The following is a 19,305-nucleotide window of genomic DNA, read 5'->3' as shown; positions in this document are numbered from 1 at the left end:
TTATGACCAGATGGAGTGCCTTACAAGTGTATCCTTACCTCCACAGAATATTCCATATCTTACACCTTTTCATTACTATACCGTGCCCCAGGCCCCTTGTGGACTGAATCATGCTGTGACGTGATTCACGTGGGGAACCATGCTTCCTGCGTTTTTAACCATCATTCTATGACGGTGAACTCTATTGTTATAAGCAGTTGCATGCACAGTTGTCACATTCTTTGGGATAGCAGAAAAGCGAGCTGGATTTCCTTTACTACTTTTTTTAACAATTTCGCTCCCTCTTCAGTTGTACAGTGTAACCACTGTTGGCTCTCTGGACCAAGGTTAATTTCCCGATTTCCGGCCTGACTGTAGCAGGTGCTGTCATCTACATATACTCCACAGGCCACTGCAAGGTTTGTGGCAGATGGTACCCTGTACCAGTACTTGTAATTTCCCGTCCTGTGCCACTCACAAATAAAGCAAGGGAAAAATGACTGTTGTTATGCCTCCCTATGAGCCCCGATTTCTCATTATTTTATCTTTGTGGTCCTTACACGCAATGTATAAGTGGGAGCAGAATCATTCAGCAGTTAGCTTCAAATGCCAGGTCTCTAAATTTTCTCGTAGTGTTTCCTGGAAAGAACGCTGCCTATCCTCAAGGGATTCCCATTTGAGTTCCTGAAACATCTCCATATCACTTAAGTTGCGTTCAAACCTACTGGTAACAAATCTAGCAGCACCCCTCTGAATTGCTTCGAAGTGTTCCTTCAATCTGACATGATACTGATCCCAAACACTCCAGCAGTATTTAAGAATAGGTCTCAAGAGTGTCCTATATGCCATCTCCATTACAGGTGAACCACTCTTTCCTAAAATTCACCAAGTAAACCGGTCATCTATTTGCCTTCCGTACCACAGTTTTCACATGCTCGTTCCACCTCATATTGCTTTGCAACATTATGCCCAGATATTTTGACTTGAGTGTGTCAAGGAGAATACTAGTAATACTGTATCCAAACAGTACAGGTTTTATCTTACTCATGCACATTAACTTTAATTTTTACACATTTAGGGCTAGCTACCATTCATCACATCAACTGGAAATTTTGTCTAATTCGTCTTGTTATCTTCCTACAGTCACCCAACTTCGACACCTTAACGTACGCCACTGCATCATCAGCGAACAACCATAGACTGCTGCACACCCTGCCCTCCAAATCATTTTTGTATATAGAGAACAGCAGCAGTCCTATCACACTTCCCTGGGGCACTCCTGACGATACTTTTGTCTCTGATGAATACTCGCTGTCGAGGACAATGTACTGAGCTATGTTATTCAAGAAGTCTTGGAGCCACTCACTTATCTCTGAACTTACTCCATATGCCCGTGCCTTCGTTAACAGCCTGCAATGGGACACAGGGTCAGATGGATTCTGGAAATGTAGAAATACGGTATCTGCCAGTTGCCCTTCATCTACAGTTCTCAGTATAAAATGGCAAGCTGAGTTTTGGATGGGCGATGCTTTTTGAAGCCACGCTTATTCGTGTACATAGGGATCTGACCAATAAGCTGGAGTTAAGCCTGGCCTAGTGACAGCAAATGAAGAAGGAATGTAGACATTACAAAGAGAAAAGGTAAAATGACAAATGAAAGTGAGGAGCACAACAGCTTGCAACTGGGTGTTCAATGAGATGGTTTGGCTATGGATGCCATCCTGAATGAGCGACATAAATCCCCCACGATATGGAAGGCAGTCCTCAGGGGGAAGGACGAGACGGATCAGAAGGAAATGTGAAAGGTCAAAGCGGTCACGAAGATGGAACTTTATTTCTTGGAGGCACAATGCAACTGGATGGTGCAATTCCAAGAGCAGCCATAATTCCTCCTCATTGGGTCTAACGCCACGAACATTCCATCTAAGAAGACTCATAATGGGGACTGGGGAGGAGAAACAAACGAACGAACGACAGTCACCTCGGCATATGCAGAGTGCCAGCCTTCGAAGACTTGCTGCTACAGGGCGCATAGGCTGGAGGATCCTGTTCCGCGAAACCTACGGAGGCATTGACATTCTCTGTGGGTGGATTCCAGGGCAGAAAATAGTAGGCGGTGCACACCAGTGAAATTGAGTTTGGTGGGGTGAGGGTATCACATAGCAACACTGTTGAAGATGACCTCAAAGTTGGGGAAAGAGAAGGTTGCTTGTGGTTCAATTTGTCAGAGCCTTTACGGTTGGCATATGAGGACTATGACAGTTGTTGGCTGGATGAACATAAAAAGTCTTTGCTGGAGTGTTCCTTTTGTCCTTTCCGGTCCGCCAATTATGTAGTACGTTAATTCACCAAAGGGGTTAAGATTTGGTGGCTCGTTGCACAGCTGTACGAAAAGGAGATGGGAATCCTATGGTGATACTGAGTGATATCTGAATTGCAGTACTGAAAAGGTCGCAGGTCTGCATGGCCATGTCCTTTCTGGAGCATGGCATAGCAAGAACAGTGTTGTATGTGCCGAATGATAAAATGCAAGGCTTTCAACTAGCCGACAACTCGTTGAGTGACAGGGTAGGGTACTTTTTCCTTCATCTGGATCTCCTGGACGGCCTGCTCATCAATACATGGGATACTCACGGATGAGGTGGAATTGTAGCCATTATAATTGATACAGCAGGGAGAAGGAGGCGGGCAACTGCCCTCATGAGCATCTCTACCACAAGTTAACTCCTTTGGCCATGTTTTGGCAGACATGCGAATGTGGTTATAACATTGACACTGGTAGCAATGCATAGGGTTTGGAACGTATGTTCAGTCTGGAACTGGTCGCAGGTTCGAATCCTGCCTCAGGCATGGATGTGTGTGATGTCCTTAGGTTAGTTAGGTTTAAGTAGTTCTAAGTTCTAGGGGACTGATGACCTCAAATGTTAAGTCCCATAGTGCCCAGAGCCATTTTGGAATGTATGGTAGGACAGTGATGACTTTATAGCCTGCCTTAATCTTTGATAGGAGCACACTTCTCAATCAAATGTGACGAGAGAGAATTAGTGTGTACGCAGTGATGACCTGTTGGACTATCAAGCAGCCGAGTGTGAAGAACACCAAGTGAAGAATTCAGCGTACAACGGGTCTCGACATGAACAGGACAGCTGTGGAGGAGTGAAACTGTAAGCAGTTGTTGGCTTGAAAATCACAACTGGTCCCCAGAAGCAAAGTCGCATTACATAAGTGAGACCAGGTTTTCAAAGGCCTGCAACTGTATCAACACCTTTCTGAACAACGAACAGATGAACAGTAGCAAGAGACAGACCACTTCTGGCACATGACACCAGAAGGAAATGAGGTGCAGCTGGGAGAGTTGTTGAATCTTTAGCCTAATTCCGTTTTCATTTAGCAGATGTAGACTGAGATGAATAGGACCAGCTCATTGCAAAAAATCACCCATGACTGGCAGCATATCTGATGGCATGATCCTTCGAACAGAGGGGGTGCTCACCCGCCTTAGGCGATTGTTCAAACCTCTGGTCACACCTCCTGAACTCCAGATGGTGGGAGTAATTGGCAATTCAGAAGATAATTGCTCAGACAACCACCTCTACCTGGGCCTAGCCTGTACCAGGGGGTACGAGTGAACCCAAACTAGCTCCCTGAGGCTGGGAATTACACATTACCCAGTCATCTGTTGTGCATCAAAAACATGGGCAGCCTTCAGGGGCGCACAGGGAAAAGAAGAAACAAAGTGGGACATCAAACACCGAAGTGGAGGAAAGGGAGGAGATTGACAGCAAAGAAAGATGAAAAAAAATTGTTGAGGGATTGTTCTGATGTCCAGTTACCAGAACTTCAGAATACATTCCCAAAAATATCCAAGACATTTTCCCTGAGGGAGGGGGTAAAAGAATAGCACAACGATAGACACGCAGCACAGAAAGGTGCTGCATATGCTGGGGACCCATGGCAGCCAAGCACAAACTCACCAAAGTGCCCTCTGGACATACATTGTATACGGCCACTTACTGCACTGAAGCAGAAGATTCAATAATGACGTAAACATAGGTACATTTGGCAAATCTTTGATATAATTAAGTGTGCTGTTATGTTAGCTGCTGTATCCTAGCATTTTCGGTCCCATGTTTTGCAGGTCCAAGGTGGCAACAGGTAACAGCCGAAACCAGTAATCTATATGAATAAAAATTTTAGCCATCTTGGCAACTGAAAATTTATGCAGTGTTCATAATACTACAGATCGCCCCACGCTGATGATGTCAGAAGTGTATAAAGGGAATGTGTGGTGTGTTTACAATTGTGAAATATATCTTTTGATCATATCCTACCTGCCTTTCCAGAAGAAATTGCGTTTTGACATATGAGACCACAGCCTCTGAATAAAGTGTGAAGGATAAAGGAGGTTTTACAGTAATTGTATTACTGTGGGCACATTTGCTGAAGTGACATATTGCCTTGGTTTACATGTCAATATCATCAGCCGACATTTGTTTAAAAATTTTTCTGACAGTTCCACAGCACAAGTAGCTGGTATTCTCAAAGATTCAGACAAGGCTTTGGCCAGAGGTTATATGTCCTCTCCTCATCAAGATCCGTGAGGAGCGTACCATAGTCATCACTGTAGTTCCACCAATGTTACTTGGAACTGTCATTCAGTGTAGCACAAGAGTCTAGGATCCAGAAGCTTCAGGACAAACCAACATTACAACAAATTGTGGAACAGCTACAGAATAAGACAATGGAAATGATAGCTGTGGACAATAGTGTGAATTGTAGTAAGATGTGGCCACTGGCTCAGTTCTTGTCAGCCACTATCAATGGAGAGCGAGTCTTTTAAGAATGTTAGTCAATTGTGCTGGGTTAAGCATCAGAAAAATCATTGAACAAACGTCAAACGGCGGTCCCAAGATGACAGCCAACATGCAATACATTAACAGGTGGCCACTAATGCCTACAGAATTTTGTACTTACTAATACATTCAGACAGTTCACAAATGCTCGCAATGAACACACTGCTCACCTTCTCATGAATTGTTTAACTGAAATTGCATCATGCTACTTTGTGGCAAGAATTAGTTGAAAAATAGTGCGAATAAATTGTGATGATTTTATATTATATCCTCAAAGATGTGTATGTATATATGAAACAGTGTTGTATATGCTTCTATGAAATGCAGTCTGCATCAGAACACTTTCTGTTTAATGACAGAAATTAATTCCAAACTTTTTTATTTCTTTTATTTATATTGTGTCCTGTCAAATTTCTTTTGGAACCTTGTGTGGAGAAAAACTACTCGACAAGATACTAACTGCTATCATCTTGGATTGCATAACTGGTGAACGCTCTGTATACACGTGCAGGTAGATGGTAATATCTGTGTTGAAACAGAGGTACAACAGTCACCAAGAAAGTGATGTCCCACATTTTGCCTCCATTTAATAATTGTATATGGCACACAATGAAAATTCCACATATGAAAGAATGATATTTCATTTACATAGCCTATTTTTCCGTGTAATCTCCTCGCAGTTGTATTGCCCTTCTTTAGCCACACACAAGAGCGTGTGCCCCGTTTGTACCAATTCTTGTTCTACTCACTAAGCCATTTCTTCACTGCCAGAAACATAACCTTATCATACTCAAAAACCTACCATAAATGCTATCCTTCAATTACTCAAATAAATTGCAGTCAGAAAGGGAGAGGTCAGGGATGTAAAGTGGATGAGCGAACACTGTCTAGCCCAGTTTCATGACTTGTTCAGGAAACCTCATACTTTTAGGAGGCCAACCGATACTGTGCTGGACCAAAGCATCTCGTAGGTTGTTATGGAGCCAAAGGCGGCGAAAAAAGTTTTTGATCATAGTAGTTGTGTTCACGTACATCTCGAAATTAACGGTGCTGCCTCTTGGTATCACACTGAAGAAAATCACACCCTCACAGTACCAAAACAAAGTCATCATCATGATCTTACTGGTAGAAGCATCTGCTCTGAATTTTTTCTTCTGTGCTGGTGAGGGCGACATCACTTCCATGATGCCTTTTTGTGTTGGGTTCAACATGGTGAACACAGCTTTCATAGCGTGTCACAAGCCAGGACAAGGAGGCCTCTCCCTATTTTCAAAATGTTGCTACATTTTTTTTCTGTGAGATGTGTGTTACACTGTAAGACAACATGGTACCCACCTTGCACAAACTGTAAGAGTATCCAAGAGTGCAGATAACTGCATCCACAATTGCTTTGCTTATTGACAGCAGCAGCGCCAACTGCCAAGTCATAACGTGTTGACTTGTGACAATGAAACCATAAGTACACTGCAACATGTCAGGTGTGACAGCCGTAGATGGTCTCCCCACTTGCTGCGAATCAAAGAGCTCTGCCAAATCGCCTTTGGACGGCCTCACCCCCAGTGCCCAGAGACAAGGACTGAACATACTTCTGTTAACTGCAGATGCTCCATGGATTCCACACCAATGTTTGCAAATACTCCCAACAGTTTATTTCACCACAGTGATAAAATTCAATGATGACAGACTACTTGTCATGTGCATCATTTATAGACACATTTTGAGACATTGCTGCTGTTGCACCATCTGTTGCAGGAAATGGAATTTTGCACACACACTCAGGAAACTTTAAAGAATTTGTACCTAACATTTCACATTTGCAAAATTGTTGTTAGCTGAGAAAAATAAATGTGGGGCATTACTTTCTGGATTATTCTTGTATACGGTTTTTCTGTTACTATGTTGATTGTGATGATTCATTAGTTTAGCAGTCTGTCTGTGATACTAGGGACACCCAGCTAGGAACTTTCATTTTGTAGGTCTTTCATTTTTACTCTTATTTCACAAATCTTTACTATAACCATTTAATTCAGTCTCACACTGCATCATATCTCCTGTTATGCGTAAATGTTTTAAGTAAGTAAGTTATATGTCCCTTCCCATGCCTGTAGGCTATGTCATTTAAGACTTGGTGCTCGAGTTCTACTAACAATATACAATAAACTCCCATTTATCTGGAATCCACTTCATCCAAACAAATTTTTCCTATTTTCGCGGCTCACATTGGCCATGTCTGACGCATTGCACAGCTAAGCTTTTGGATAGCTATACTGACACTTGACAAGTTTCAACTTGTCTGCACCTGGAGCCATGTATTCAGTGGTATGTCTCAGCAGTCTGCTGCTAACCAGTGCACTGGCACGTATCAAAATCCCCGAGTCGACAATTCATGCATGTGTTGGTTGAAGTTTTAGCGTGTTTCTTGTTTGTATTCTGTGGTATCATGCCATGGCCATCTATTGGAAGTCTTTGGAAATACAGTACGTATAGTACTGCTCTATGCAGCGCAACGTAGCCTTGTCGAATCCAACAATGAGAGTGTGGTGCCAAACACTTTCCGCCTGTTGTCAGTACATCAGACGAAGCCGAGCATTTAACAGTTTAACAGTGAACATACAAGGCACTGTTGTGTTGCCGCATGGGGTAGTGTAGGACAGGGGAGAGAGGTAGAGGTATCGGATGCTTTCATTCAATGGCTGCCACAGCCTGATTTCAAAAGTCAAAAGCTTTGTCTAGTGTGTCTCGAATGTTGTCAAGTCTTTTGTCTGTGTGTTTTCGATGTAATGTTCCGTGCTCACAAAACATGCTTTAAAATGTTCAGAAATAAAAGTTGCTGAAAGCCAAAAAAGAAGCAGTTGAGGGTCAGTAACAAAATGCTGAACATGGCTACGAGTGCGAAACGAAAAAAGAATGTCATCTCATTGGAACAAAAGCTTCGCGCTTTGCAGAGAACTGATGCTGGTAAACCACCTACGAAAGTTGCTGCAGATCTGAAAGTCAGTAGGAATATGATTACTGACTGGAAGACAAATCGAACAGAAACTGAAAAATTTTGTTCCATCCGAGCATCAGGCAGAGCAGTGAAATCTCTTAAAAACAATGAGAAAAGGTGCACATGCTCAGTTAGAAGAGGTCTTACTTTTGGGGCATGAACAAATAAGAGCCAATTTTATGCCAGTTTCAGGTCCTCTACTTCATCAGAAAGCAATGGCTTTTTATGAGCTGACTGAAGGAAAGGAGCAAGAATTCCTCGGAAGTGATGGCTGGCTGGATCTATAAAAGCAGCGTGGCATTCATGAAATGTCCATCAGCGGCGAATCATTACCCTGGTATGAAGCTGCTACCGCTGATTTTAAGAAGAAACTGCACACTATCACAGACAAAGGAGATTATACCAGCAATTACCTTTAGAACTGATGAAACCAGGTTGAATTGCAACATGTTGCCAACAAAAACCCTTGCCTCTAAACAAGAAAAAATGACATCCAGATATAAAAAAAAGCAAAGAAAGAGTTACTGTCCTCACATGCAGTAATGTCACTAGCAATCATAAAATGTGCCTTACTTTAATTGGCAAATGCAATAAACCAAGAGCATTTAGACAGAAATCAGCTGATAAACCTTTGCCACTGGGGTACACAAGTGAGTCTAAGGCACGAATGAATGTTGCCATCTTCAAAGAGTGATTCCAGGCAGAGTTTGTTCCAGCTGTAGAAAAATACATGGAGGAAAATCGACTTCATTGAAAAGCGCTACTCCTTGTGGACAACACTCCTCCTCACCCAGATGATCTACAAGATGGGGATTTCAAAGTTGTGTTTCTCCAACCAAATGTCACATCTCTATGTCAACCAATGGACCAAGGTGTTCTTGAGGCAATAAAAAAAACATTAGAGGCAAGCTGCTGGAATAATTAATCAGTGCGATTGATTCTGAAAATGATTTTGTGCAAGCTCTTAAAAAAAAATCAATGTTTTAAGTGTCATTCATTGGATTGCTGAGGCTTGGAATCTAATTCCTCCAATTTCTCTCGTTAGGACTTCGGAAAAAAACTTCTTAGATCATAAGGCAACTCATCAGTGGTGGGAAGAAGGAGGCAACACCGAAACTCGAGCTGACATATCAGAAACAGATGAAAATGACGTAATTTTGGTGACTTTACTGGAGAAGCTACCGGGTTATGAAGATGCGAACTTCGAAGATGTTGAAGAGTGGATGGAAAATGACTTATTTCCCCGAGGAAGAAATCGTCCAAATGCAACCGATCAGAAAGTGTTCGGAGAATGTGTGTCTGATGACGCAGCAGAGAAAAAGATTCCTCATACGGACAGTTATGAAGCAATCCAAACCGCGCTGGAGTACATCATCAGCCTACAGGAGGAGGTAATTATTCTGAAATTGTTCGTTACCAACATTGGAGATATATTGTCACAATGAAAGTTACAAGCGGAAAAAAAAAAATTCTAATGAAGCGTCTTAGATCTTCAACATCCATTAAGTTTAAAGTTTTTTTTTTCCCTTTAAAGTTCCTCTATACAAACTTTTCATTCCTTTGAGTAATCTTCAGATTTGTTTCATAATTTTGTACAGTAGTTTATTTTTTATTAAAAAGAGTAGGTAATAAAATTAAAACTCCTGTTTCTTTCTGCTGGCAAATAAGGTGGATTTTTTTTTGTAAGAATGTAAAATAAACGAGGTTTGTTATTCAGCATTTAAAAACTTTGGTTTTTCAGTCATACTCTGGTGCCTTTTTAACATGTCAACACAATTTTTTCAGTCAAAAACATGCAGGCTTTTTCACAACCATATCAACTTACCCAACACACATTTTATAATCATATTTCGCAATATTGACGCAAATTGGGGATATTTCACACGTGAAAACTGGGACTTTGGTTTATGTGAAATTTTCGTTATCCAAACCAGCCACCATCCCAATCATTTCGGATAAAACAGGAGTTTATTGCAAGTGAAATCTGTTTCTTCCAATTGTAAACTGGCTGGAATTTTTAGATAGTCTACCTCGTGATTACTCTTCTACATTTCCATGGCTTCCTGTAAGTTGGGATGCCCTTTTTTTAGGTATGCAAGTGTTTAAAGAAATAAGTCATAACTTGTTATTTTCAAAACTGTCAGGAGCTTCACTTGTCAGGTACCATTATTTGAGGGATTTTACCTACCGTATTTCACTAGTATGTATTTATAATCTTTGTTTGGTTTTGAAAAACTAAATAGGTACATCTTCTCTAGGATTGTAACATTCTAGTATTTAGTAAATTGAGGAGAGAGAGAGAGAGAGAGAGAGAGAGAGAGAGAGAGAGAGAGAACGCTTTTTTGTCAAAAGCTTACTTGTTTAATAGTCTTTCTGCCGTGCGTGTCTGTGACCCAACATTTGCATTATATGGTGAGAAGCAATATTATTGTCATTATATGTAAACTGAAGTTGGTTAAAATCATCATGAATTAGTAACTCATACTGTAGATATAGCTAAGATGATTGTTAGGTGATTGCACAGTTAACTGGAATGATTTCCCAAGCAGCTGACTGACTTAATACACGCCGCTCAAGTAAGTTATAATTGAGCATTGGCTAAAGTTGTGGATCATTAGATATGCAGCAGCAACAATGGTTAAGTCAATACCTACAAATAACAGTTAGCATTCAGGTGGTAAGCATATGGCTATGAATGTGTAGGCTCTCAAAATCTGATTTGCTTGCAATAAATGTTCAGACTTACAAAATGGTATTTCTTAAAATATTTAGTTTCGCTTTTCTGGCTATTACTAATATCAGTAATTTAATCCGTACAAAACCAATTTTTTACAGACATTAATAATAGCTATATGGCATTTTGTACATCTGACTGCTCCTCAAAATTTAGTGAAATGCTGTTCCCAAAAAAACACTACACAGTTGCGAAGTGGTGCGTCAACTATAGAGATAAGTTGTTGATCAACTAATTTGGGGACCAGTGGCCACCAAACACCATTAAAAATTTATTATGGAATTTTGAGTCATTAATGAAAATAACACAATAACAGTCTTTGAATGATTCCCACGTTGTGCAGATCGTTGAATTTTTCCTCTCATGTTCCAGTAGTCATTTTACACTGATTCAAGGGACTTTGCCTTTTAAATTAAATTTTGATTTACTTAACTAGAGAAAAATAATTTTTCATTTTGCATGTTTCCTATATGTAGTTCACTATATTGTATGCTCTTACATTACATAAGTGCTGAAAAGTAGACACATCAAGTATTTTGTGTTTAGTATGTTAAATTCAATTTTTCATTGTCGCCCTTGAGGTGTACATTTACTGCATGTTGACTCCTGACCGAGGAGATATATTTTGAACCAGTAGTGGAAGGCGGTCAGGTGCTTTTTGCTGTCTAAGTTGTTAGGAGACATAATGCCAAAATGTTTGTTTATATTGTCAAATCAAGTCCCGGTTGGCTCACATTTATATGCGAGTATTAAGTTGCAGCAGTAATGCAGCCTGCTCCTAACATGATACAATAGAGTGGTTGTTGGGCTGGAATGTCACAAAGCGTTTAGGATTATGAGTGGAAGAGTTCACTATTATGAAAATGACAACAGCCACTACGAACAGAGGCAATATCAAGTAACCGATATTCTTCATTATGCTCTTCACATTTTCATCTTCACGATGCCATACCTTTCCAATGAAAACAGATACCGAGTTTCTGCATGAAGCAAATATTATTATGGGTTTGCTTAGATTGGTAGTCAGTAGCATTTTTTTTTCATTTTTTAACCACTCCATGACTTATTTAAAAAAATTTAAAAGAGTAAAAGAAGAACCACATTCAAAACACCCTCAAGCTACTTCACAGTCTTTTTTTCCACGACGATATTCCCATCTGTGGGTAAGAAAATCAGTTATAGTGCAATCTGACAATCTAACTCAAAGTCAAATACCAACCTGCAAATGTTATGACAGCAAGTAACAGTTTCATATACATTATCAGCTTGCATAATGGATGGAGAGGGTAGACAATGGTGATATAAAAATGCATACAACTCACAATATCTTTCATAGCAGATCATCTTGGACCACCAAAATTTAAGTGTTTCAGAACAACTTATTTTATTGGGGTAAAATTAATAGTTGTACAAACCTCTATTCTTTCAAGACTGCTGTCACTGGGGCTGCGTTCCATGGAAGTAGTTGTCATAAGCCTAAACCTGGAACGCAGACCCTCCAACTCAGTCTTGTAATCATGTGTCAGTCTATCAGACAGTTCCTTGAGAGCACGCTGCTTCTCTAACTCGAAGGCATCTAGCTTAGATTGCAATTCTTGTCGATGAGATATTTCAGTCTCCAATTTTGCCTGTATAGTGCTAAGCTGAGCTACAAGATCGGAATGTGCTGCTACTGCTTTTTCTTCCTTGGTGCTCAACTCCTACAAAATACAAACAAACAGGCGTTACAGTACATGCTTGTGCATATAATACAAAAGCCACTGCAAAAATTAGATACTACAGATCCTAAGTGAAATGATCTTCTGTAATACGGAGTAAGTAAAATATTTTCACATAAGAGGAAATACCAAACTTTGCACAACATGTAAATATGTACCCACTGAACCGTGTAAGATAATTCTGAAGCTGTTATAGCCACACACCATCAAACAGAAACAAGTTTAAAGCACTTATTTAGACATCATATCACTGCACTGTAGGTACACAAAAATCAGATGTTACTGAACGTCTTATGTTGCTTGATATTATTATGAAATATACATTAACTGGTTCTGCTAAGAAATCTGTCAGTGTGGCAGAAAGAACAGGCCAGCAATAAATTCTTTATGCTTCTCTTAGGAGTCAAGTAATTGTAAAATTCCACACAGCAACTTTTAAAGACACAAAATTTAGTGCTCTACACCAGGAAAATGTAAATAAAAAATGGAAGGTCACGGCACAGAAGAAGGCAAAGCAATGCCTATACTTACTAAAGTGCCTTCAAAATCACTAAAAATCTGAAAAATGTATTCCAATTTTGAAATAGCAGGAAGCAAATAAAATAACTGGATATGGGAGACAGTAAAATGTCAAGATACAAGGTGTATACACACAAGACGAACAGGAAAGGTGAAGGCTCAGAATTATCTGTTTGTACTGAATGCTCACATTTTTAGAAAAAAAAAATTACTTTTTGTATCTTCTCACAGATTCAAGAAGACAAAGAATATTAATTTCATACATACAATTGGTTACAAGCAAAATAATCAAGGTACTCTCCTATACTGCCTAGTACTGTGAGACAAGTTACCTATCTTTACGTACATATGGAGGAAGAAAACATTTCTAAGCATTTTTTTCTCTTTATACATAAAAATTACTACTTATGATGAATTTAAAAGTAATGACTTCATTTTCATCAGGCTGTTACTTTGTATGAGTATATTAATAAACTCTACAAGCTAGTTTGTAACTGAATGGCGTTGTGCCTATCTGCGACTCAGCATCTCCACTATATTGTGAGTAGCAACTTTCCTTCCATAATATTGTTACATTTTATACTACTGATAAAAATGATGCATCTACATACGTTATGCACTTGAGAATGGGCACATGTTTGAAACTAGTGTGTAGGCTTATATTAAAAAAAAAAAAAAAAAAAAAAAAAAAAAAAAAAAAAAAAAAAAAAAAAAAAAAAAAAATTGTGTAAACTACCAACCTGGTAGACAAGATTTAATTCTTTAATAAATAAAAGCTACAATAACGTTACTCTTAACCTCAAAGTGCTAGTAAGGCAACAGGCATACTAACATCTCTAACCCTACGCAGTTCTTCATCCCTAGCATCTGCCGCTGCTGCTGCATCACGCCTAAGAGCTTCCATCTCAAGTTCATGGTCTACTGTGAGCCTTTGAACAGCCCCATCCCTGTCGGCTGCAGCAGCTACAGCAAGCTCATTAGCAGTGTGCGACAACTGGGCAAGCTCCGCCAGAACTAGACCACGCAACGCTGCTAGCTCATTGCGCAATTCAGATGCATATGATCCAACAAATGTGCCAGCTTTCCGAAGGTGTAACTGCAGTCGTTCCACTTCTTCCCGTGTGTTTCCCAGATTCTCCTATAAAACAAACAAAATGCCTCTATAGAGAATCTAAAATCATTTTTTAAAAAATGATGAGAAAAATGAACAATTTCATATATATGAACAATTTCGTGTGTGTGTGTGTGTGTGTGTGTGTGTGTGTGTGTAAATCAATTCACCAGGCTTTCAAAGTGCATATGGACTCACTGACAAATTACTTCTCTGTCTCTTACCATTCTTTATTGAGCACTGTTTATTGTACACCCAATAATATGTGGGTAAATAGATCTACAAAATAAGATGGCACAAATTTAATAAATAACACAGTTTTTCAACCAGTTTTCTATCTTACATCAGGAAAGGAAGTCAATGAAAGTACATTCATTGTGATACAAATACATTCACAACACAGAACTCCGGGTAAAAGGACTGGAAATTTAAATTCATCCTTTGAAGGAGAAAAAGAAAAGATGGAGTCTGTGATCAAGTCAATCAGAGGTAATCATACCTACCTGTATAAAAAGTGGGAAGAGCATATGTCTTATGGAATAAAATAAGTAGACATGGTAAACAGACTGTGTTCAGATTTTAATTTTCGTTGATTACTGTGTGGAAATACTAATTTCAAGAAGCACGATGACATTTTTCTTCCTATCAAAACAGGGCACGGCAATAAATGGAATAGGGGGATCAAATGTGGCCAGAAACACAGCATGCCCAAATTGCTTACTATCAGTTATCCTTGGCTGCACTCACATATCAGTAGCCTTATTATGTTGAATTATAGTGCTTAAGTAAGCTATTGTGTGTGCAGCACATTAGCTGCCTTCACATGTCTGCCTGTTCGGGTAAGCATAGCTCGTGATGTGTGCCCTAACCCTCTTCCCCAAACTGCCCCAATGCATGACACAGCAGCACGAGTAGCATGCCACTGCCAAGCGATGTGTGGAGGGGCAATGGGCAATGGCAGGAGCATGCAGCTATGCTCCGTTCTACTGAAGTAGCTAGACATTATGCAACGTCTGCATTATGCATCAACTTTAATAACTTTTTAACACAATTTACAGTCACTTCCATAAAAGCAGGTAAAGTTCACCCTCTTATTAGGGTTCAATTGCTTTTTTTAAGTAGCCTAAGTTCTTCCTCACAGTTCAAGCTATTTCCATAGCTAATTTCATCGCATTTTATTCAGCATTTTAGTGGGAAAATGTAACACATAGAGGACTTACTTTTGCATTTATAATTATGGTTTCAACTACAGCATAAAAAGACAATCTCACTAATACAGGAGTGCATAACTTCTCTCAACATCTGTAACCTAACCCTTAAGCATACAAATAAATTTTCCGTGACCAAGTTGTTGTCTGATTTTTATTTTTATCTCTCTCTTGTTTCTTTCAAGTTCTCTCTCTGCTCTAAAAAAGGACTACTCCTTTCTTAGGTGAGAACTATAAAGACAGGATGTTCATATTCACAGGACTTGTACATTCGTATGTTCTGCAGAAATGATTAGCATTTGAGCCAATATGTGAAGCCTGTGGGTTCAAAGTCAACATCGATATTGTGGCGCAACACCATCTACCGGTAAAATGGACCTCATTCTACACCTACACCTAAACAGATACTGTGCAAGCCACCATACGGTGTGTGATGGAGGGAACCCTATACCACTACTTGTCATTTCCTTTCCTGTTCCATTTGCAAACAGAGCGTGGGAAAAACAACTGCTTGTATGCCTCCGTATGAGCCCTTATTTCTCATATCTTATCTTCATGTTCCTTACGCACAATGTATAATGGCGGCAGTAGAATCAATCAGTAGTCACCTTCAAATGCAGGTTCTCTCAATTTTCTCAAAAATGTATCTCAAAAAGAACGTCGCCTTCCCTCCAGGGATTCCCATTTGAGTTCCTGAAGCATCTCCATAATGCTTGCATGTTGTTAGAACCTACCGGTAACAAATCTAGCAGCCCACCTCTGAACTGATGTCTTCGTTCATTCCAACCCAGTATGGATCCCAAACACTCAAGCAGTACTCAAGAATAGGTCACACCAGCATCTTCTATGCAGTCTCCTTTACAAGTGAACCACTTTTTCCTGAAGTTCTCCCAATAAACCATTTGCCTTCCCTACCACATTTTTCACATGCTCGTTCCACCTCATATCGCTTTGCCATGTTATATCCAAATATTTAAATGACTTGACTATGTCAGGTGGGACACTAGTAATACTGTATCCGAACGTTTCAGGTTTGATCTTGCTACTCATCTGCATTAACTTACATTTTTCCATGTTTAGGGCTAGCTGCCATGCATCAAGCCAACTGGAAATTTTGCCCAAGTCATCTCTTACCTTCCTACAGTTGCTCAACTGCGACACCTTACCATACACCACAGCACCATCAACTAACAACTACAGACTGCTGCCCACCCTTTCAGCCAAATCATTTATGTATACAGAGAACAGCAGCAATCCAGGTCACTCCTGACGATACCCTTGTCTCTGATGAACACTCGTTGTCGAGAACAACACACTGGGTTCTATTATAAACTGAAGGTAATGGATCAGCGTGACTCGAGAAAATGTGCAGGATGCCTCCCAAGCATATGCGCAAACCGTACTGTCACATCACTAAGTTTGAAAAAGGGCAGACTATTGTCATGAGAGAATGTGATGCATCCAACCGAGAAATTGCTGCTCTGTAGGACAAAGTGTTCTGGCAGTGTAACAGGTGTGCACCTAATGTTTCACGGAAGGCCACAGAACACGACAAGATAGGTCAGGTTTCACTACCCAGACCACCACTCTGAGAAGATCTGACATCTTATCCAAATGGCACTGTAGGACAGATCTGTGTCCTCCTCGGCTCTGGCACAACAGTGGAACAGTGTAACACATTGTACAGTATCAGGCGTGACAGTTAATAACAGGCATGACAGTTTGGTCTGGCCCACCAGATTACCAGACTTGTCACCAATCAAAAATGCATGGAATATGGTGAAACGACAGTGCACCACGGTAATCCAATGCCAATCACCACAGACGAACTATGGAAGCAGGTGAATGCAGAATGCACAACTGTATCACAAGATTACATACGCATCTTATACGTGTCGATGCCACCATTACGTACGGGAGAAGTTATCTGCCTACAGCAGACCCTGTGCCTACTAGGCAACAGGACACATGCTGAAGTGAGGTGACTGAAATGCTAATTATTTCTGCAAAACATACTAATGTATATATACTGTAAATATGAATGTCCTGTCCCTAGTCCTTCCAGGTGTTCTGTTTTTTACTGAACATGAGCATTATAGCAGTAACTGCACTAAGCGCCCAAGAAACTGGTATAGGCATGCATATTCAAATACAGAGATATACAAACAGGCAGAAAAGAGCACTGCGGTCAGCTGCCTATATATGACAACAAGTGTCTGGTGCAGTTGTTAGATCAGTTACTGCTGCTACAATGGCCGGTTATCAAGATTTAACTGAGTTTCAACACGATGTTATAGTTGGCGCAGTGCACAAGCAGTGAGAGACAGCATCTCCGAGGCAGTGATGAAGTGGGGATTTTCCCGTATGACTACTTCACGAGTGTACCGTGAATATCAGGAATCCAGTAAAACATCAAATCTCTAACATCACTGCAACTAGAAAAAGATCCTGCAAGAACAGGACCAACAACATTTGAAGAGAATCATTCAACGAGACAGAATTGCAAGCCTTCTGCAAACTGCTGCAGATTTCAATGCTGGGCCATCAACTAGTGGCAGCGTTTTTGAACCATTCAACGAAATATCATCGATATGGGCTTGCGGAGTCGAAGATCCACTCATGTACCCTTGACGACTACACGACACGAAGCTCTATGCCTTGCCTGGGCCCGTCAACACTGACATTGGACAGTTGATGACAGGAAACATGTTGCATGGTCGGAGAAGTCTCATTTCATATTGTATTGAGCGGATGGACGTGTACAGGTGGAGACAACCTCATGAATGTATGGACCCTGCATGTCAGCAGAGGACTGTTCAAGCTGGTGGAGCTCTGTAATGATGTGGGGTGTGTGCAGTTGGAGTGATATGGGACCCATGATACGTCTAGATATGACTGACAGGTGACACATACGTAAGTATCCTGTCTGATAACCTGCATCCATTAACCCCCATTCTGCATTCCGATGGACTTGGACAGATCCAGCAGGACAATGCGACACATCATACATACAGAATTGCTAGGGTGTGGCTCCAGGAACACCCTCCAGAGTTTAAACACTTCCGCTGGCCACCAAACTCCCCAGGCATGAACATTATTGATCATGTCTGGGACAAAAATGGCTCTGAGTACTATGGGACTTAACATCTGAGGTCAACAGTCCCCTAGAACTTAAGCCTAACTACCCTAAGGATGTCACACACATCCATGCCCAAGGCAGGATTCGAACCTGTGACCGTAGCGGTCACGCGGTTCCAGGCTGAAGCGCCTAGAACCGCTCGACCACACCAGCCAGCTCATATCTGGGACACCTTGCAATGTGCTGTTCAGAAGAAATCTGCACCCACTTGTACTCTTGCAGGGTTATAGACAGGCCTGCAGGATTCATGGTGCCAGTTTCCTCCAGAACTACCTCATATATTAGTTGAGTCCATGGCGCATCGTGTTGCGGCACTTCTGCGGGAACCTTACACGATATTAGACAGGTGTACAAGTTTCTTTGGCTCTTCAGAATATTTCGTCTCCATTTTCGAGGAGTAACTCAAGAGTAACTATCCTTTTGTGTGAGCAGAGAGGAAGCAGTTACAGGTTCTCTTGCTAGGTGCCTGTACTAAACCCAATTCTGAATCACACTACGGCTTATAATAAGAAACACCATGTAGGACAGAATGCAATTTCTTCTTTTTCATAAATCATGTTGCAGATGTTCAGTAATTTTGCTTTTGTGGGTATGAAAGATCAATGTGCTAACATTAAGTTTCTGCCAAATATCACTACAGGCAATGAGACATGGTATCATGTGTATGATCTTTAAATCAGGCCACCATGAACCTGGGGAAAAAAAAAGTTAATCAGCATAAACAGAAAGCACTACAGATCTCTCTGACTTCTTTATGTTCCCTAGACTGAAGAGGAACCTAAGACAAACATTTTCATAATAGAGGAAACAATAAATTAAAATATGCCAATACGTGAATGAAAACAAGCACTCTGACCTAACCGAGGTGGCCAACAGTAGGTCAACTGAATCAATGCGATGCGCAACAGAGGTACCTAATAAAACCTGACACTAATACCACTCTACCCACATGGAAGGAATTCTAGTTACATTTACAACACCCCCACCCTCATATTTAAATGCTTATTTACTTCAGTATTATCTCACATATGGTTACTTGAACTAATTCAATGTCT

The 19,305-nt window shown here is 40.5% G+C and overlaps 1 protein-coding gene across 3 annotated transcripts in view; it reads right to left on the bottom strand.

The window, feature by feature from the left end:
- The window catches only part of LOC126262220 (RB1-inducible coiled-coil protein 1), a 338,326-nt gene that overhangs the window by 63,784 nt on the left and 255,237 nt on the right, over positions 1-19,305 (bottom strand). For all 3 annotated transcript variants that reach the window (XM_049958658.1, XM_049958657.1, XM_049958659.1), the window contains exons 13-14: positions 13,625-13,930; positions 11,971-12,255 (exon numbers count right to left, since the gene is read on the bottom strand). In XM_049958658.1, coding sequence (XP_049814615.1) covers positions 11,971-12,255; positions 13,625-13,930 — 591 coding nt within the window. The remainder of the gene's footprint in view (positions 1-11,970; positions 12,256-13,624; positions 13,931-19,305) is intronic.

The sequence above is a fragment of the Schistocerca nitens genome, chromosome 6 (assembly GCF_023898315.1).
Source record: "Schistocerca nitens isolate TAMUIC-IGC-003100 chromosome 6, iqSchNite1.1, whole genome shotgun sequence".
Lineage (NCBI taxonomy): Eukaryota > Metazoa > Arthropoda > Insecta > Orthoptera > Acrididae > Schistocerca > Schistocerca nitens.
This window is presented reverse-complemented; position numbering and strand designations above follow the sequence as displayed.